This window comes from Canis lupus, chromosome 6 (assembly GCF_003254725.2).
Source record: "Canis lupus dingo isolate Sandy chromosome 6, ASM325472v2, whole genome shotgun sequence".
Taxonomy (NCBI): domain Eukaryota; kingdom Metazoa; phylum Chordata; class Mammalia; order Carnivora; family Canidae; genus Canis; species Canis lupus.
Genome location: NC_064248.1, coordinates 28,342,921 through 28,362,483, shown reverse-complemented (window position 1 = coordinate 28,362,483; position 19,563 = coordinate 28,342,921). Strand labels below are relative to the sequence as shown.

Genomic DNA, 19,563 nt, shown 5'->3' with positions numbered 1-19,563 from the left:
GCGGGGGCGGGGGCGGGGGCGGGGGCGGGGCGGGGCCGCGGGCGGCCCGGGGCTGGGGAGGCCGCCGCCTCCCTGGGCCTGCCGGGGCGGCCGCCTCCGCGATGCCGCTGCTCGTCGAGGGGCGGCGGGTGCGGCTGCCGCAGTCGGCCGGGGACCTCGTGCGAGCCCACCCGCGGCTGGAGGTGAGCGGGGCCCGGGCCGGGCCGGGGCGGGGCGGGGCGGGGCGGGGGCTCGGAGGCCGCCGGGGGCCGCTGCCCGCGGGCCCACCCTGCTCGCCCCGCCGCCCCCCGAGGCGGAGCTCAAACTTGGCGGAGCGGCTCGGGGCGCCTGTGCCCCCGGGACCTCCGAGGGCTCCGCCGCGGCCTCTGCGGGAGCGGGGCCGGCGGCCCAGAGAGGTTGGGCGGCTTGCCCGACGCCGCACAGCAGCGTGGCGCGCGGCCCGACCCCGGGCAGCCCCCACCCCCCTCCACCCCCCGGCCGGGCCGGACCCTGGAGGCCGCCCTGCCGGCGCCCCGGCGGGGGGGGGGGGCGGGGGTCCGCGGGGAGCGGGGAGCGGGGAGCGGGGGGAGGCTCGTCCCGCGGCTCCCCGGGCAGCGCCGCCACCGGGCCCGGCACCCTGGCCGCGGGGGGGGGGGCGGGGGTCCCGGCGGCCCCCCTGCCCCCCCCGCCCCCACTACCCCCGCCCCGCCCCCGCCCCCGCCCCCGCCCCCGGGTATTTTTAGCGAGAGGAGAGGGCCCTGCCTCCCGCAGCCGCGCCGCGCCGGGGGCCACGCCCTGACGGAAGGCTCGGGTCTGGTGCGTCCTCCTGCCTTTGTCCCGCGCTGCGGCCCCCGCCCCCGCCCCCGCAGACGCCCTCAGGAGGGGCCTCCCCCGAGCCGCAGCTCCGGTGAGGGGGCGCCCGCGGCCGGGCTGGAGGGCGCGCGTCGTCGCCCCGGGTCCCGCCCGGCCGGAGCCGGCCCGGCCCGCTGACCCCGCTGACCCCGCTGACCCCCGCTGACCCCCGCTGACCCCCGCCGTCCTCGCGGGCCGGTGCCCTCCCCGGGCGGGCCCTGGGGGAGGGGGTGCTGGGGGCGCCCGGGGGGGTCTCGGCCTGCAGGAAACCGCACCTGCGGGCGCTCCGCGTGGGCCGCGCCCCGCCCCCCGCCCCCTTCCCCCTGCCCCCCGGCCCCGGCCCCGGCCCCGGCCCCGGGTAGGACCGGCCAGGGCGGAGACCCTTCCGCCGCCTAAAGAATCTAGCGGATGCGGTTCTTTTACATCCCTGAGGATTTCTGTGCTGAAAAGTTAGGAAGACGGGCTTCGAGGCGGGTGCTCAGTGCGCAGGCAGGAGGGCTGGGACGGGGCGGGGGGGGGGGGGGGGGGGGCTCCGGGGAGGAAGGTGCAGGACGGACCAGCCCGGGCCGCGCGGGGCGGGGCGGGGCGGGGCGGGGCGGGGGAAACCCCCGGGAGGGCGTCACACCCAGACTCGAGGGGTTTCACTGGACCTTTCCGTGAATGAGCACTGGGGCCAGATGAAAGTTTTCATTAGGTTTTAGGTTTTTATTTTTTTAAGATTTTATTTATGTATTCCTGAGAGACACAGAGAGAGGCAGAGACGCAGGCAGAGGGAGAAGCAGGCTCCACGCAGGGAGCCCGAAGGGGGGCTCGATCCCGGGACCCCGGGATCACGCATCGAGTGAGAGGCAGGCGTCCCCAGGCGTCCCTGCCTAGTTTAGCGTGTCCCCTGTCTGTAAGCAGCAGCATGTAAACGCCAAGAAGACCCCCGCAGCCCCTCTTGCGCCCAGGTAAATGCCTTTACAGAGGTTTCCCTCGACGCATGAGTGACGCGCCTCCGAGCGAGAGCACACTGCGAGCTCTGCTGGGCGATGGGTCTTCTTCACGGGACGCTGTGGCCTCTGCGGCACCAGCAGCCGGAAGCCTGTCCCCAGCCCTGCCCAGCACAGAGGGCACCAGCGACAGCGACACGGGGGGCCGGGGGGGCCGTGCAGGCCTGCGGAAGCAGGTGCTCTTGCTCCGCCCATTTTATGGATGGGCGCTCTGAGGCTGGGGGCAGGAGTGTCCCGAGGTCCCGGGCCTGTGGGTGCTGCGGCCCTGGGTGGTGCAGCCCACATGGGGACCCTGGCCACCGGCCCGGAGAACCCAGCCCCTCGGTCCTACACATGAACCGTGTCAGGCGCTCAGGGCACGTGGCTCGTGGCCACCGCATGACAAGGCAGGTCTAGGTCGCAGCCAGCACCGCAGAATGTTCCTTGGGGCTCTGTCCTCAAGCCTTCGCTCTTTCCCAGTCACCCGGGCCCAGAAGCCAGGCCCGCAGCACCTTGCTAAGTGTAGGTCCAGAGAACTGCACCAGATGATGGCCCGGAGCACAACAGGCGTGGGGGGCGCCGCGGGGTCAGGGAAACAGGTGCCGCGGGGTCTGCATCCTTGCACGGGCTAAGGAGCCCACGGCATCCGGGAAAGGGGGCAGGAGCGTCTGCGGGGACACTTGCGAATATCCAGCAGCAGGGGGAAGGGACCCGTGGCCCTACTAAGCGGCTGGCCACGCGAGGGGTCCAGCTAACCCCTGCCCCGGGGCCCGACGATGTCTGAACCACCCGTGAGCCACTGACGGTTTTCACCTTTTTAAACCGAAGTAGCAAATCAAAGTAGAAAGTCAAGTAGAAAATCAAAAGAGTAGCATTTCGCGATGTGTGAAATTACGTGAAATTGAGATTTCGGTGTCACCCATAAATAAAACCTTTTGGGGACACAGCGCCATCCGTTTTGTTTACGTGTTGTCCCTGCTGCTTTCAGGCTACACAGCAGAGCCTAGTGGCTGCAACAGGAGACCGCACCCCAGCAGAGCCCAAAATAGTTCCTATCTGGCTCTTTTCAGAGAAAAGTTCGCCGAGCCCTGGCTTGGGCGAGCGACGCTTCTGGAAGAGGGATTGGGAGGCGAGAGACTGGCGCAGAGGGGGTTCTGCATGAACGGGGGCCCCGAGAACGGCAGACGTTCAGAAGACTGGGCACCTCTATTTCAGGAAGGGGCGTGAGTTTCTAAAGTAGCTCTCGGTGTTTTTCCACGGAGGAGGAGGTTAGCTCAGCTTTTTTTTTCCTCCATAAAGTGGAAAACCAAAACGACACATTCTTTTTCGCTCTGTGGCATCATCTCTTCTGATAATTTACGCTCCTGTCTGGGGAAACAGGAGCCCGGCTGGGGCGGCAGGGGTGGGGCGTCGTGAGTTCTGGTCTTGGGTATGCAGGTGGCAGTTCATGCTCACACGTGGCTTTGCTTCTGGGTGGTGACACTTTGCCTCTGCCCTCCTCGCCCCACCCCCACCCCCAAAAGAATAAAGCAGGTACGTGGTAAAGGAATTAGGGTCAAGGGAAAGCTGCATCCCCCTGTTCCTTATTTTGAATGAAGGCGAGAAGCGGATTGCGCTGAAAGGCACTGGCGACACGCGGTGCTCCGAGTGTCAGACGGTGAGGCACACCGGTACCTCCTTGCCTGGTGCAGCCCCTGCCCGGCTGATTGACAGGCCAGTTCCTGTCCTTCTGGTTGGTTCTGTGGAGCTGCTGACCCACCACTTGTTGCCTCGCTTCCGATTAATGAAAGTTTATGAAAAGAAACAGACCCTATAACTAATGAAGCTGATCACGATTGATTTCTTTTACATCTGGTGCTTTATGACGTCAGCAAGCACCAAGCTAAGCGAGCAGCAGTCAGGGGACAGGGAGCAGCCCATGGGGACCATAAAGCTCAGCTGCAGTCCAGACCCAACATACCTCCTCTGCCTTTGCGGTTTGGAGGAATTTGTTCTGGGAGGAACTTGCTTGTTGCAAGTTAGGAAAAAATGATACATCTTATGTATCCCTTACTGATATAAATTGTATCAATCTGATGTCTTTGAAAAAAAAAGTTTCCGTTTTCATTAAAAAGTTTAACCTGGGCAGCCCCGGTGGCTCAGCAGTTTAGCGCCTGCCTTCAGCCCAGGGCCTGATCCTGGGAACCCGGGATCGAGTCCCACGTCAGGCTCCCTGCATGGAGCCTGCTTCTCCCTCCGCCTCTCTCTCTGTCTCTCATGAATAAATAAATGAAATCATGAAATCTTAAAAAAAAAAAATAGTTTAACCACCTGAGTTTAATTATTATTGAAAAAAATTTTTTTCCTAGGCTTACTGCCTAAGATTTTCTTAAACCTGAGTTCCAGCCTCATTTCCCTCCCGTGACACGTTAGGTTCAGGTGCCCAGGCTAGTGATGTGGGACTTGCACGCACGACTCACGCTCCCCGGGACCCGCGGAGGCACTGATGCCAGGGCTAGAGGAGAGGAGGTTTGGACACCGACACTCACACAGCCTGCCTTCCACGGATCCGGATCCGTCCCGGCTTTCTGGGCCCGTCCGTGGGGCCCCGTCAGGGAGCATTTGCAGAAAGCTCAGTGCCTGAGCCCTGCTGTGGGAAGGGCGTAGCTCTAGCTCTTTAGGTGGTTTTCTGTTTGTTTGGTTTTGGTTTTTTCCACTTTCGTATCTTTTCAGTTTGCATTTCCACCCATCTGCCCACGTAGCCTTCCGCCTCCCTGGCCACGCCACCCCCTCCCGAGCCATGGCCGTTCTGAGCAGCGCAGGGGAGCGCACAGGTTTGGGGGGCATCCTCAGGGCAGTGCCCTGAAGTGGGGGGACCAGACAGGGGGCAGGGACGGGCCTAGCCTCTCCTCCACGAGGGCTGCAGCTTCGGAGCCCACTGGGGTGCTCGCCCAGACGCCCCGATTCCCTTCCCTGTTGCAGAGCTGTGCGGGGAGTGCCTCTTGCTCCCAGCAATACCATTTCATGGGTTCCACAAAGAATAGCACCTCACTGTTCCCCTGCCTTGTCCCCCACCATAGTGCCTGCCATGCCCCTGCCTCAGCCCCCCATCCCGCGCGCATACACGCCGGGCTCTGTGAGCACGTCTCCGGCCTAGGTGCCCTCTGGCCCCCCGCCACCTCCTTGGGGACTCCATCCTCACTAATTTCCATCATTATTTTTTTTTTTTTTAATTAAACAGGAAAGAGCCAGACTTCTCAGAGGTCAGTCTGTTCAACAAGTGGGACCCCAGGGCCTTCTGTATGTTCAGCAAAGAGAGCTTGCAGTGACCTCCCCAAAGGATGGTAGGTTAGGAAGCAGTGATTTGGGCGCTACCCCCCAAGGCTCCTGGATATTTTATTTTCTTTCTCTTTCAAACAGGCTCCATCTCCATTCTGGGTTCTGACGATGCCACCACTTGTCACATTGTGGTCCTGAGGCACACAGGTAGGCGCGAGCTGTGAAGGAAACCAATCCCTAAAGCGGCCCCCGTGAGGGACTGTCAGGAGTCCGCACCCGAGTCCCCCAGTGTCCCGTGTGTGGCCTGGCCCCGCTCCCCTCCTCTCTAGCCGCCTGGGTGTCCCCCCAGAGCCCGGGTCAGAAGGCTTGACGGGGCAGCACAGGAGTTTTGATCTCTTCTTCCACATGAGGGGGTCTGAAGGGCCAGGAGTGGATGTGCCTGTGCGCTGCGTTCTCACTGGGAGTGACCGCAGTCATTCTGCCCTTTCCTGCAGGTAATGGGGCGACCTGCTTGACCCACTGTGATGGAACCGACACCAAAGCGGAGGTCCCCTTGATCATGAGCTCCATCAAATCCTTCTCCGACCACGCTCAGGGTGGAAGGTGAGTCCCACGCTAGTCTGTCTCGTGCCGTCGGAACCAAGCGCCTTAGGGGAGGAGGGGGTGGCCGTGACCGGGGCGGTGGTGGCTGGTTCCGTGGGAGACCAACAGGCACAGCGCCGGCCCCGCGTCAGGGGTTGCGGGGCGGACACAGGGGTTGTGACTTTGAACCTCACCTGCTTTTAGATGTTCCACCCAGAGGTGGGCTCCCTGTGTTCGTTCATTTGTTCTTCCGGCAGCTCCTTGTCCCGGGGGGGCCTCCTCCCAGCCAGACTCTGTCACAGGCGCCCAGGCCACAGCCGCAGACAGAGTAGATGGAATCTGCCCCGGATGCCCCTACTCTAAAGCCGGGGGCCTTGGGAAGCGCAGTAGATGGGGCCTGGACGGAAGGGCTGCTGGGCGGAGCTGGACACCAAGCCCGGGGCTCTCTGAGTGTCACTGGTGTCACCAGGCTGGGCCAGCTTCAGGAGCGTGTGACCCGCACAGGCGACACCTGGGGAGTTTACTTTGCACCAGGTGTGCTCATTACCTGGGCGTAGGCCCTGCTGCCCGCCGCTGGGGACACGGTGGGCGGTGTTCCTGCTCTGTTCTGGGCCGAACGTTGTGGCTCTGGGGGGTCCGCCGCAGGATGACTGGGTGGACCGACCCGTGGCCCCTTGCCGGTCCGCGTTTGTGGGGGCTGCTTGATCTGGTGCTTGTGCTGGTCATGTGGCCGATTTGGGGACCTTCCTGAGGTTTTGTCTACCATAGAAGGTGCCGTCCTGGGCTGTCACAGGCTGCGGACAAGGGGGTTCATGGAGGAGGGCAGGGGGAACACGGGCTCCAGGAAGGGAGTTGGGGGTTCCCAGCCACGAGACTTCCCAGGGCTGTGGCACAGTGACTGTCCCCGGGGGGGGGGGGGGCGGGGGGGTCGCCCCGAGGGAGTGGCAAGGCTTCCCCAGCTTGCAGGTGCTGGCGCACCGGGGACGCCTGGCTTTAGGAACAGAACCCGTTTCCTCCTCGGGAACGGAGGTTAGGTGGAGGGGGACAGCGCGGGGGGCGCACCGCAGTCCCCACCCGAAGACCCCACACCCCAATCCCCCCTGGGCTGAGCCGTGTAAGAGCTTCTGGAAGCGCCCTGCGGTGGGTGGGTGACCGACGGGGCGTCCCGTGCTTCCAAAGCGGAGCGTGACCCCTGGCTCCCCTTGGCACTCAGGGCCCCTGGGCGGGGTCCCCAGAGGCTCGCGCAGCCCTGGCAGCCTGCCCCGTTTCCCCCAGTGCCGCCCAGACGCGTCCTCCCTGCGCCACGGCTCGGACGAGGCCCGAAGGCGGCGCCGCCGTAGAGCGAGGCTTCACGAAGCGGAGCTGAAATCCAGGCAAACGCAGGGCCCGTGGCTGCTGTGCGGGCCTCTGACCACCGTCCCGTCTCTTTGCCAGGCTGGAGGTGCACCTCGTGGGAGGCTTCAGTGACGACAGGCAGTTGTCACAAAAACTTACTCACCAGCTTCTTAGTAAGTGCACTGCTTTTTCGAACCTGATAAAAATTTGCAGCCACCGTCGCTGGGATCAAAATCCCCGTATGTGCAAACGGTCAGAGGGGCCCGGCCCGGCCTGGCCTCGTGCAGGGGCCGGGGGTGGGCGCAAGGGTGTCCGGGAAGCAGCGCTCGGTGGCCTGGGACAGCCAGCCCTCTGGGCGGTGGAAGGAGCGCCCGGGCGTCTGCAGAAAGCTCGAGCCCCGCGGGGCCGTGCTTCCCCGTGTTAGAGCAGCCGCAGGAAAGGGGACGGCTGCGGGAGCTGGCGGAGGGCATCTGTACCCCCGGGACAGACGCAGGGACACCGGGGACAGCCTGTGGGCGGAGCAGGCCACGTCTGACCCGGCAGCTCCCAGCTGGGAGTCTGAGAACATCATCCGCAGCTTCAGGGATTCATGGCCAAAGGTGGCAGGAGGAACATTCTGCACGTTAGGAAGGGCGCTAAAGTCCCTCAGCAAAGAAGCAGAGAAGTAGCCAGTCAGCAGGACTTGGGGATAGGGAGGGGTGTGGCGTGTGTGTGCGGGTGGGCTGCCCAGGGACACGGGCTCTGCAGGGACACGGGCTCTGCAGGGACACGGCTCCGCAGGGACACGGCTCCGCAGGGACATGGCTCCCCAGGGACACGGGCTCAGCAGGGATACGGGCTCCCCAGGGACACGGGCTCAGCAGGGACATGTGCTCCCCAGGGACATTGGCTCCACATGGACACGGGCTCCGCAAGGACATGGGCTCAGCAGGGACATGGGCTCAGCAGGGACACAGCTCAGCACAGACGTGGGCTCAGCAGGGACACGGGCTCCTCAGGGGTACGGGCTCAGCAGGGACACGGGCTCCCCAGGGACACAGGCTCCGCAGGGACAGGGGCTCCTCAGGGACACGGGCTCAGCAGGGACACGGGTTCCCCAGGAACAGGGGCTCAGCAGGGACACGGGCTCCCCAGGGACATGGGCTCCTCAGAGATACGGGCTCAGCAGGGACACAGCTCAGCAGGGACGCGTGTGCTCTTCACCGCCGCAGTCGTGGGCGTTAAAAGCCCACGTGCTTGGACCATTGAAGACTCATATGCTTCTTACACTTGCGTGTGTTTTCCATATGTTTTTACAGTAATCAAGTTTATGACTGATGATCGTGGAAAAAGTTACTTAAACAGCTTGAGTCAGCTGCCCCCCTCGAAGCCCCAGAAGGGAGAGAAGAGGCCCCAGTCCGTTTCCTCTGGGCCCGAGGCCAGGGACAGGCCTGCCACTTGGCAGGCGGGGCGCCGTGGCGTCGGTCCGCGGGAACCTGGCCTCCGTGGACGGCTCGGCTGCCTGCCCGCCGCTAATGAAAAATTCTCATTGTAGGTGAATTTGACAGACAAGAGGAGGACATTCACCTAGTGACATTGTGTGTGACAGGTGAGCTCTGGCGTCCGTCCCCGAAGCTGGTGCCCTCACCCCTAAAGCAGGACCTCGCGTGAGGACCTCGGTGGCAGGAGATGAAGGCCAGTGCTGCTGACACGTGTCCCCCTTGTGCCCGCCCCTCCCTCACGCCCAGAGACCCAGCTGCTGGGGATTTTCAGAGGCCTCCTCGGCTCCTGGGAAGGAGGGAGGATGTGCCCCCCCCCACCCCAAGCGTGGTGGCCGCTGCGCTCTGCTGACTATAAAGCCGGCTGCTCTGGCACTTGGCAGGGACGCAGGGTCACAGTCCCTTACGTGTTCTGATTTTTCCCCCTTTTGCAGTGTGGGCTCCTTCTTGGCTTTAGTTATAGAATATGAAAGCAATTGTGGAACATGTTTTAGAAATTAGATCCTAAAAATAACTTTTTCTTCTTTTTGGTCAGAATTAAACGACCGGGAAGAAAATGAAAACCATTTTCCAATAATTTATGGCATTGGTAAGTAGCACGTTTCTTTGAGGGTCGGAGGCCAGTCCCATGCTCACAGGGCAGGCTCAGGTTCCAGGCTGACCGGACCTAGTTGTGAACCCCCTTGTGGTCACTGTCCCCTCCTGGCTCCTCTGCATGCCTCCCCCCCCCCGGGGGGCCCCAGGAAGCAGCCCAGCTTCTCTGACCTCTGTCTATAAAACAGAGGATGCCCACACCCTAAGACCGCGACGGGTAGCGGACATGAGGCAGAGCCAGCAGTGCTGGGCGACAGGGCTGCCCGTGGTCGGCGCTCTCCTCCAGCCTGCTCCGGCGGGAGCGGCCTGTGCGTCTCCCCACACGTCAGCTGCCCAGTAAGGTTTGGTTGAGAACAAAGCTCCTCCTAAAGGAAAGCATAAAGCTCTTCCAGCTCAAGAAAACCCAGAACCCTTTCCCGCGAGGTGTCCTGAGTTCAGAGTTGGGGGGATACTAGCTGTGCGTGCAGAGGACTGCCGCCCCGTTGCAGCTTACTGGCCGGGTGCACAGGTGATCGTGATTTCAGCCCCTAGAACTTTTGTTAAAGGCACCAGCCTTGGCCACGATCCCAGGCCACCCTTCGGCCTGAGCTGTCCAGAGCTCCTCTCCGTCACAGGGCTGAGCAGGGAGGCGTGCCACAGGCAGGCCTGGAGGGGTGGCGGGCGGGCTGCTCGGGGGCCGGAGGGGCCGCCCCGCGTTCCGCAGCGGTCTGACGGGGTCTGGTGCGGGCCCCAGCTGTGTGCACGAAGGGCTTGGCTCCAGGGCCGCGGCTGCCCTTCCTCCACGGGGGGGGAAGCTAGACACCTCACGGTGGAACCTGAACCAGATGACTCTCCTCCTTGTCCCTCTGTCTCTCTCGGGGGGAGACTCGCCAAGTTCCGTTGCACGCGGTGGTAGAGGTGTAAGACCGTGCAAACTTGCCATTCGTGTCTTTAGTCCAAGAAAACACTGTGTGCCCTCCACAGCGGTCAACATCAAGACTGCGGAGATTTACAGAGCGTCCTTCCCAGATCGGGGCCCAGAGGAGGAGCTGCGTGCCGCCCGAGCTTTAACAGGAGGACCAGTGAGTCATCTTTGTGTTGAGGGTTGAAGGGGAACAGAAGGGCATCACGCTCCAAAGCCTCCAGTTTTATAGACCTTAGAAAGGAAGAGCGCGTCTCCTTAAAGCGCTCAAGTGGTCGGGGATCACCTGGCACACACGGGAAGGATTTTTAAGTTATAAGCTCACGTCCCCAGTTCTAGGCCTTGAGGGCGCAGAAGGAGGTAATGTGTGTCCCCACCATCCAATCCGAGGACAAGGAGCCCCCTTTACTTTGTGCACCTTTACCTAGAAGTTTCCCACGAGGAAAGGCGAGCTGGGCCGGGGGAAGGCGAGGCCTCTCCGCGCCAACCTGGCAGCATATGCTCTCCCCCAAATCCTGGGAGAGCAAGCCGCTGGAGCAAAGGGAGAACTCCCAGAGCAGGCTCAGATCAGTTTTTAAAAGTCCAATTGCCCGGGATGCTTTTTAATACTAAGACCTTAATTTTGAAAGAAAAATAAAAACCTGAGAGTCACAGGCCATTGAATGATGCTTAAGGGGTCCTGTCATTCGCGCTCCAGTAAGCGAGACTAGAAAGCGCCCCCGCAGGCCCCTGAAGAGCGCTCACTGAGGAAATGTGGACATTTTCCTTGGAAAATGTAAGAGCGCTAGTGCCCTTCACCAGCGGCACCGCAGCCTTGCCCCAGCTGACGTTCAGAGCCTTGTTTGGCCTCGGGAACCAACCCCGCACACTGCTGGTGAGGAACCCTCAGCGGCGGACCTGCTTCCAGGAGTGCGTTGCTCGGCACATGGGCGTGTCTACAAGTGGTTTTTGCTTGCTCTCGATTGGCGCAGGCCACAGGGTTGCTTGGGCACAGATGACGAGGCAGGGTTTTCCGGAGCAGCGAGTCCCGCCACCGTGGACTTCAGTCAGGCGCACCCCCGGGGCTGCGGCCCAGCTCGGATACTTCCTGGAAATGCGGCTGCCAGCACAGTGGTGTCCCTCTGAGCCTCAGGTTTTCACCCAAAGGGGAAGAATGCTGTCTTCCGAGCGGACTGTTGTCAGGACTGAAATACCGCACGTCACGCAGTGCGGTAGTGGCTTTAGTTACTAGGAGACATTTTCGAGCAGCTTTATTATCGGACTACACTGGGGCTGGCATTGCCGGTGGGGTTTGAGCGGCTGAGAACATGCCTTACCTTCTGCCCTTGAAATGTTCTCTTTTAGATGATTAGTATTTACGACGCAGAGACAGAACAGCTTCGTATAGGACCGTATTCCTGGATGCCATTTCCACACGTGGATTTCTGGCTGCAGCAAGATGATCAGCAAATACTAGAGGTGAGAATGGACAGGTTGGGTAAATCTTGTATCTCTGCACCCTGGTTTCTTCACTTGTAAGAGACAAAATATTTAGAGTGGAGCCGCTTTGCTTTTAGTGGGTAGTAATTTTTAGGATGCCATCCGCAGACCCTAAGTTCTGGATCAGCCGAGAAGTCAGGTCCCAGCCAGGCATTCGCCTGGGTTGAAGGAATATGCAGACAACTGCTTTTTTCTCATTAGTGCAGGACCCCTTATGTCTTAGATAATTCTATAAGTTATATATACTGTGTGATCTGAGAACATCCAGATCCATGTTTAACACGGAGATACTTCGACAGCTCTGTCAGGGAAGGTAACAGCCAGGTTGTTCCTCTTATGCCCAGAATCTTGTCTTTCCAGAATCTTTCCACTTCACCTCTGGCTGAGCCGCCCCACTTTGTGCAACATATTAGATCTACCTTGATGTTTTTAAAAAAACACCCATCTCCAACCAGTGCACTGTTTCCTGGAAACAAAGCTCTGCTCTACAAGAAGAATGAAGGTGGCTTATGGGAAAAGATCTCTTGTCCAGGAAGCTGAACACGGGATCACCAAAGAAAGCAACTTGTTGGCCTGACAAAGACCACAGTGGGGGCTGCAAAGAATGTGCATCAGAATCTACATCCGCTGAGTCTTAGGTCTCCTTCCTTCCTGTCCTTCAAATGACTTTCAAAATAAAATCTTATTTTGGCAAAGGCATTTGTTTAGGTTTACTTTCTGCTTCGCTGAAGCTGACATCCAGCCTTTGCTCTTTGGTACTAAGGGCACTGGAGGAGCCGCCCGCCTCGTGATTCTACAAGCAGCCATTGCAGATACAATGGTAAGTATTTCTAATTCTGCTAAGTTAGAGGATAAAGGGAAAAAATGATGTTCTTTAAACACAATAAACTGCACTAAAATTCTGTGAAGATTTACACATCTCACAGAGGGGTTTTTTGGTTCCAAAATGTTTTAGAAGCATCAATTCCAAAACTGATATTAGACTTCTAGATGAATGAAAGGTTCAGAGGGAAAAACAGAATAATCTCCTAGGAAACTACATTTAATGTGAGAATTACACAAAGCCACCAAGAAACCTGTTCTTTTTAGGTGTAAGGTCATTAAAATGCTCCAATTGTGATACATACAAGTTATACTTGTAGAGACCTTTATTTTTCTGGTCGCTATGCCTGATTAATTACCATGTACAAACTGAGCTCACTGGTAACAATTTCAAGAACCTTTATTGAAACCAACATTCAAATAGTGTTTTAAGGGTGAAAGTCTGTTTCAGCAAAACCAATTTAACAATTCAAATATATATAAAAACATTTAAAAATTAATCTTGTTAAAGGTGATAATTTCCCTTTCCCCATTTTATCTGCTATACTTCATTGCACCAAATAAACAGGGAAGACTTGAATCATCTGCACCCCAAAAAAAATTACATTTCGACAAGTGCCAAATGTCAGAAATCACATCCAATCAGAGTCTAATTATAGGCTTAATATGGTGTAACTAAGGCTTCCAACACAACAGTCCACAAACCCAGTGTGAATCCCCACCATCCTGAGGGGTCCCGTAGCTTGACTTTGCTGGGCTAAAGGCACAGAGGCCATTACCTAGGACAAATGAGGAGATGCAGTACTGCTGGAGAAGTAGAAACAGGCAGAATTAAGGGCTTACTTCCAGTTATTTCTGCAGTGGTCTGGCTTGACCAGCCTGAGTGAGATTAGTTTTCTGGTTCTGGTTTCTGAGTTGGGCCCAAAGGGGTGAGAAGCTCCCATGTGAAACGGGTCGAAGGTATACTTATCATAGAATCGAAACTTAACTGGGTGCTACACAGCATAGTTAACGTTAGTCTAAGAGTAGCATCTCTATCGGATTTTCAGATATTAAACATAGAAATGAGCACAGTCTGTACCCGTGTGCCAATTTAAAAGCTTTACCAATATTTAAAAATATACATATATATGGTCAAGAGTTTTACAGTTACTCAATAGATAGTCCTTTAGTTTGTTTACAAATAGTACATAAAGGGAGAAATGGATTTGTGGCCGAGGGACGTCACAGCCAGAAGCGCTGCCCGGCTCACGGGCCCTCACTCCGCGTCCCGGGAGAGCGGCGGGGCTGGCCAGTGTGGCGCCGGCTCTCTCCTTCACAATCCCATTGAATCCTTTCTCCTTCAAGCCAAATCCAAGCCCGCTGTACACTGCAACCTGACCGGACCGCACACCATGAAAACTGAGGGCAAAAACTGCTCTCACCCCTGGGCAGAACAGCAGAGAGCCCAGAGAATTCTAAAGACAACGGTCTTAACGAAAAGTTACATGGAACCTCCTATGTGGTCTTACACTGATGTTTAGAAAGGTCAGCGGAAGTGTTTCAAGTGGTGGGCACTTGAAATTCCAGGTGTTCTTCGTGAACCCGAGTGTTTATGGTGACCTGGGGGGGGGGGGGGGAACGGTGTTAACTACAGCTGGGTAGACAGACGTAGGAGTTGTTCTACATACCCACGGAAGGAGACAAGTCAGTTGCCCTTCTAAAAAGCCTGGCCTTCAGGCATGTATTTGTGCAAAAGTCCCAGGTAAGCACAAACACCAGGAACCTCTCTTGCATTCGCGTGTGGCACGGCTCACATTCTCAGTCTAATGTCCTCTCCCCTGAAACAATACTCGGTATGGTCTCAAAGCAAAACACTGAATTTTATCTCAAGCTCTCCGCATCTTCTACCTGTGGACGGTCATCTTCTGGGCGCTGCACCCTGCTCTGGGGGGCTCCCAGTGGCTCGGCTTCCTGCGGGCTGGGAGCCCCGGGAGGGGGCTCGGGGCCGGTGGTCTCCAGGGCATCTTGCTCTGGCCCGCTGGACAGATGCTCCATCTTCTCTAAGTCTTCCACATGGCTGACCGAACTGGTCTCGCTTAGAGCATCGGAGCCTCTTAGGGATCTCTTAAAAGGCTTCTGGCCTAGAGAAAGATCCACGGACACTGCTGAAAGCTCTCTGTGCGACAAGCGACTGCTTCATTTAACCACAAGTGCTTCCAGAAACCCCTGCGATCCCCAGCTCTGAAGCACCGAGGGGAGGAAGTGAGGAACAAGAACTGGCTGGCAGGACGTCAGCGCGGCTCCCGAGGCTGGGAACACCCAGACCACGATCGGGAAAAGCTCAGGTGAGTCAACACCAGGTCAAACAGATGCCAGCTCCCAAGACCCTAACTTCCCAACCCCGAGGTGCTACAGAGAGATTTCTCCAAGGCTAAAGCCCAAGGCGACTGACATGGTTAAAAGGACAGCTGGTCTTAAGAGAAACAGGACTTTGGATGCAGGTGACACCAAACAGGAAAAGCCTCCCACGACGCAAAGATCTCTGTTCCCAAGGGAACCACCAGATCTCTTCAGCGTCAAAGTTAAACCTGAAGATGAAATGTACCTGGAAGTCTCTGCTTCGTGCGAGTGCCTGAAGGCGTCTGAGGTGGGGTGACTCCCGTGCCTTGCACCTTGTAGACATAGGTGTGTTCTGTGGACTCTAGGGAGCCTGCCGAGGAAAGAGAGGGGTGTGCAGGAGCCCCGGGCACAGGCCGCCCTGGGCTCGCCCGAACTGGAAGAGCCTTCGGCCGTCCAGACACACGCTGGGGAGGGGACAAGGGCACCTTGTGGCAGTACTCACGAGGCCCAGCCATGCCGGGGCGTCCACCCGTACCTCCCCAGGGATCCTGCGTCCATGTGAAAAGAGCCAAAAGGGTGGCCCCAGCGTGCCTGGGGGCCCATGGCCAAGTGGGAAACGTCCTTGAGCAGCAAGGAACACAGGCCACTGCGCTGAAGGCTGAGGCCTGGCGCATTACAAATCCACCAGGGTCCCAGGCTGCTGTCCCAGGCTAGGCAGCCGCAGCCACCGCTTCTAGGGAGCGGCCCCGGGGGAGGGAGCTTCCTCCAGCAGAAGAGGAAGGAGGAGCCGAGAGCCGACACCATCTTCCCCAGATGCTCTGGCCCTCAGGGATTCCAGGGAGGGGGTCTGCTCCTGCACTACCTCGCCTACTGGCGCTCTCGTTTCCACGGGGCCGTGTGAGCTCCCAGGCCCCCCGGTCAGTGAGGCCGGGGGCGACGTCAGTCCGTCCTACCTGCTGTTAAGTTAAAAGTCCTTCCCTTCTGTGAAGCTTGTACCGGAGAAAACCAGTTCAGTACGGACCCCACGACGGGGATCTGCCGCAACACCCCCTGCAAAACAACCGTGGCTTGTGACCACACTGCCCGCCGGGGCTCCGGGGCACCAGCTGGGACCTGCTGCGCTCAGCCTCACCTCTTCCAGAAGCCGCTCCTCATTTGCCTTCTGTAGCTGAACCTGAGCTTCCTGAATCCCTTTCCGAACCACCTCTGTCATGTTTTCCAGGAGCTGCGTTAGGGCCAAGAAAGACAGTATTTTGTCCAAGCTTTTGCTTTTCTTAAGATTTTATTTTTATTTATCTAAAGAGAGAACGTGTGCAAGAGAGGGGAGGAGCAGGAGAGGGAGGAAGGGAATCCCACGCCGACTTTGTGCTGAGCGCTGCGCCTGAGGCGGGGCTCGAACTCACGACGACCCTGAGATCGTGACCGAGGTCAAAATCAAGAGTCGGACACCCAACTGACTGAGCCACCCGGGGGCCCAGTCACCTAAGCTTCTTGCCCGGGACCTAGGACTATTACCACAGCACTGGTGACATTTTTCAAAAGTATGTCAGTAAATGGAATTCCACACTTTTAAACATCAGGATACGAAGATAGGAAATCAAGCAGAAGCGGGTAAGACACCTTGGGGCCCGGCCTCGTCTTCAGGGAAAGGAGGAGAGACTGCTCTCCCTGCGACCTGAATGTCTTCCCAACAGGTAATAGGTACACTGCTCAACGTTTGTGGAAATGGAAGTGAGAGTGAGTCTGGAAGAACCTTCAGGAAGCCCACCCGAGAATGAACGAAGCCGGCTCCTCGGGCTCACGGCTAACTTCTCTCGCCCTCCCACCAGGACGGGGCTGCGCACACACCTCGGTCTTCTCAGACCCGTCCGGCTTTGGTCCCTTTTCTCAGCTTCTGAGGGATTTCTAATGACTCAAGTACCTGGTTTGCAGAACGACCCAGGAAAGCTTATGGCCTGGCCTCCACGCCAATGGGCAGAGGGAAGTTCTGCTGTCAAAAATACCTGCCTCACGCAGCCCCAGGACCAGCCACGCTCAGGAAGTCATCCCTTGCCCTGTCAGGCAGAGGCAACTGCGTCTTTCCAAACGCTCAGCCCCCCTCCCCTTCTCCCCCATGGCACTGACTGCCTCACCCGCAACACGGGTCTCTGCCCACCCCACGCCCCGCCCCACACACGCCTGTGAGCCCACTGAGGGCAGGGCTCCTGGATTCCTGGCCCAAGGTTTAGCTCACAGGAAGCATTCACACACTTTTTGGGAGCAGATTCGTTCGGAGGGGAGCATCTTCCCTCAGAACCTCAGCTAGCTGCCCGGAGAAAACCCAGAAAGGAATGAGACACATATTACTCTTACGCACCCGTGAGTTCTCCTCAATTTCTCGGGCCGTGACTGCAATGGTCTCCACTAGCTCAGAAATATCCACATCATCACTCGCCATGCCAACGTAAATACAGCTCTTCATGCTTTTATACTCCGGGCCTGTGGGAGGAAACCAGTGAGCGACTTGGTGGCTGAGTCCTCAGTCACGGGGCCACCCAGGACCCACTCTCCTATCCAACAGCATGACCACGCACAGTGGAGCCTCCCTCAGGGGGCAAGGAAAGCGTGCTAACTCGGGACGCCTACAGAGGCTGCGGAGGGGAAGGGAGATAGCTCATTCTAGAAAGAACTAAACCTGCATTTCTTCCGAGGACATAGAGCCCACTGTCCTTGAACCAGTTAGAAAATGGCCTTCTGAAGTTCATAGTCGACTTAGAAAAGTAGTAGTTACCCATTTTAAATGTAAGGTCAGATTCCAGCTCATTTAACTTTTTCAGGAGTCCAGCATGGATTTTTTCCCCTTCTGGATCTAATTTCAAACTGCTCTTATCATCATTAGCATGTTCATACCTACAAACAATATCAAATGACAGTGTTTCAATGTAAAAGACTGAACGCCTCTTCAGACCCAGGCCTGCAGGTGGAGTATAAGCTCCTGGCGGTTTCCCAGAATGTGAGACAAGTGGGCCAAGGAGCCACTCGGAGCATCTCAAGGTCAAACACTGTCAGGGACGTGGCAAGGAAGGCCCAAGTCTCCAGTCCATGAAACTGGGAGAGGCCAGGTCTGGAAGCCTCAGCATTTGTAACAGAAGTAGGAAGTCTCCCCCGCTGCCCTGGAAGAAGATGGAAAACAGCCACAGGGATGATGGCGCACTGAACCACGGAGGGCAGAGGCCTGTGCTTGGCCAGCAAGCTGGTCCTCAGCCTTAGTGAGCCGTGACTCTCCGCACCCTGTGGTAGTAACCACCTGTCAGCCATGCACTTGAATGTGTCCCCCCCTGACCCCCAGTCACAGAAAGTACAGTGATAGCTATTTCACTAAGAGCAAGGGTGCCCACACATCACTGCGCTGTGCTTTCTTCTAGGTGCCCAAAACATCTTGCGGAATTTCCATTAGACACACACACCGAGACCATATGTATTCACCTTCCTCTTCCAAGCTGTTCTACGAAATGACCCCGCCATGGTCTCTATATGGCAGAGTGGAATGAACTCCAGCCGGGAGGCCAAACCCGTACCTGACGACCCCTATTCCGGGCCAGTTAGGGTCATCAACGTGCAAGAGACCTGCTGCAGCCGTCACCTCCTGCTTGAACTCCTCCCGCAGCTGCAGCGTGCAGGTCAGGATGGGCAGCTGGCTCTGGATGCAGGCTACAAGCTGATCCACATCCTCTCCCCGGGTGCCTAAAACTGAGCACATCCCCAGAGTGTTAGAGAAATATGTAAGGAGTGGTGAAAAGCAAGAGGGCAGGCTCCCCTTCCACTGTCAGGGAGGTCAGCAGCTCCAGAGACATCCGATTAGTGGGAGCTAAGGTTTAAAAAAAAAAAAAAACAAAACCCACGCACTAAGCCCATATGAAGAAGTCAGGTGTTAAAAATTGATACAGCCAGCTCCTGCAGGTGTAGACACAGTTCTCTCTTACACAGAAGACAGAATTACCCCCCTGACATAACACACGATGAAACACTAACAGAGAAATCAGATTTTTCTCACAGGACTCTACTCAAGTTATACATGTTGCATCGCAGGCTAAAGACAATGAAGCAAGCACATGGCTCTCTGTCCACATTAATGGCATGGGGAGAGTGTGAGGAGGGGGCAGGAGGGTGCGCTGATGACAGCCCCCCAGGGCTGCAGGGACCCAACATCACTACCTTGCGCCGGTGAGTCAAATGTGGCAAAGGATTGCACTAAGCCTCAGTACGCGCTGCCCAGGGGTGCCTTCAGCTTGCTTTGCCAGGTTTACAGACTAAGCCTCTGGCCCGCTTAGCAGGTGCAGAAATTACTGGAAGATCGGGAGGCTACCAGTCATCTTCCTGACGGGCTTTCCTTTGCTGAACAAATGCCTGCATCAACCTATTCTGAGGTCTTTGAGTGAGTATATTTCCAAAAGTATTAAAAATATCTTGTGGGGGAAAAAAACCTCAAACATCTTCTGAAAATCTTTAAATCATCTCAGAAAAAAAGCATAATCAGTTTTTAAATACATCTTGTCAGCTAATTTCTCAGTCGCACCCTGCTGAGGCCAGCACTACGTAGGGCCCTCCACATACGTGACCTCGCATTGCCCTGCACAGCAGTGCATACAGATCTGCAGGTGCCTACAGGTGCCGCAGCTCGCGCTCGCTCTCGCTCCCACACGGCGCGCACCCAGGACGTGGTCGTAGAAGCCCATGGACTTGCAGCCCTGCTGCTTCCGAAAACATCTAAAATGGTGGCCCTCAACCTATGTGGGTTGGTTCAAACTGCCAGGGTAGCTTTAAACACTAAGGACACCCAGGCTCTGTGTCCTGGGGCCCTGCCGCTGGGAGTTTCAAAGCTCCATGGGTGATTCTCAGTGTGGACGGAGCACCATGGAAGAGAAAACAAAGGGTCACAAGACCCCAAAACATAGGGAGACTCAAGTGGCTTCAAAAGTCTGAGAAGTTACTCTGGAGAGCTCATCTACCT

At 57.6% G+C, this 19,563-nt stretch overlaps 2 protein-coding genes across 11 annotated transcripts in view; one reads left to right on the top strand and one right to left on the bottom strand.

Annotated features, from left to right (window-relative positions):
- Window positions 1–32: 32 nt before the first annotated feature.
- On the top strand, window positions 33–12,128 carry NTAN1 (N-terminal asparagine amidase). Of its 6 annotated transcripts, XM_025416447.3 has the most exons (11): window positions 70–182; window positions 4,515–4,615; window positions 5,023–5,125; window positions 5,202–5,267; window positions 5,555–5,663; window positions 7,077–7,150; window positions 8,512–8,565; window positions 8,991–9,044; window positions 10,013–10,110; window positions 11,295–11,408; window positions 11,790–12,128. In XM_025416447.3, exons 5-11 carry the CDS (start codon window positions 5,620–5,622, stop codon window positions 11,967–11,969), a joined length of 618 nt encoding a protein of 205 aa, XP_025272232.1. In that variant the 5' UTR covers window positions 70–182; window positions 4,515–4,615; window positions 5,023–5,125; window positions 5,202–5,267; window positions 5,555–5,619; the 3' UTR covers window positions 11,970–12,128. The 6 variants fall into 6 exon arrangements, with proteins under 6 accessions (XP_025272230.1, XP_025272231.1, XP_025272233.1 ...); XM_025416445.3 differs by lacking the exon at window positions 4,515–4,615 and having other exon boundaries at window positions 33–182; XM_025416446.3 differs by lacking the exon at window positions 4,515–4,615 and having other exon boundaries at window positions 33–182; window positions 11,774–12,128.
- Window positions 12,129–12,633: 505 nt separating this feature from the next.
- PDXDC1 (pyridoxal dependent decarboxylase domain containing 1) overlaps window positions 12,634–19,563 on the bottom strand; it is a 52,306-nt gene continuing 45,376 nt past the window's right edge. For all 5 annotated transcript variants that reach the window (XM_025416444.3, XM_025416436.3, XM_049111370.1 and 2 more), the window contains 7 exons: window positions 18,131–18,302; window positions 17,344–17,462; window positions 16,930–17,051; window positions 15,706–15,798; window positions 15,527–15,623; window positions 14,839–14,943; window positions 12,634–14,374 (listed from right to left, as the gene is read on the bottom strand). In XM_025416444.3, coding sequence (XP_025272229.1) covers window positions 14,115–14,374; window positions 14,839–14,943; window positions 15,527–15,623; window positions 15,706–15,798; window positions 16,930–17,051; window positions 17,344–17,462; window positions 18,131–18,302 — 968 coding nt within the window. In that variant the 3' untranslated portion in view covers window positions 12,634–14,114. The remainder of the gene's footprint in view (window positions 14,375–14,838; window positions 14,944–15,526; window positions 15,624–15,705; window positions 15,799–16,929; window positions 17,052–17,343; window positions 17,463–18,130; window positions 18,303–19,563) is intronic.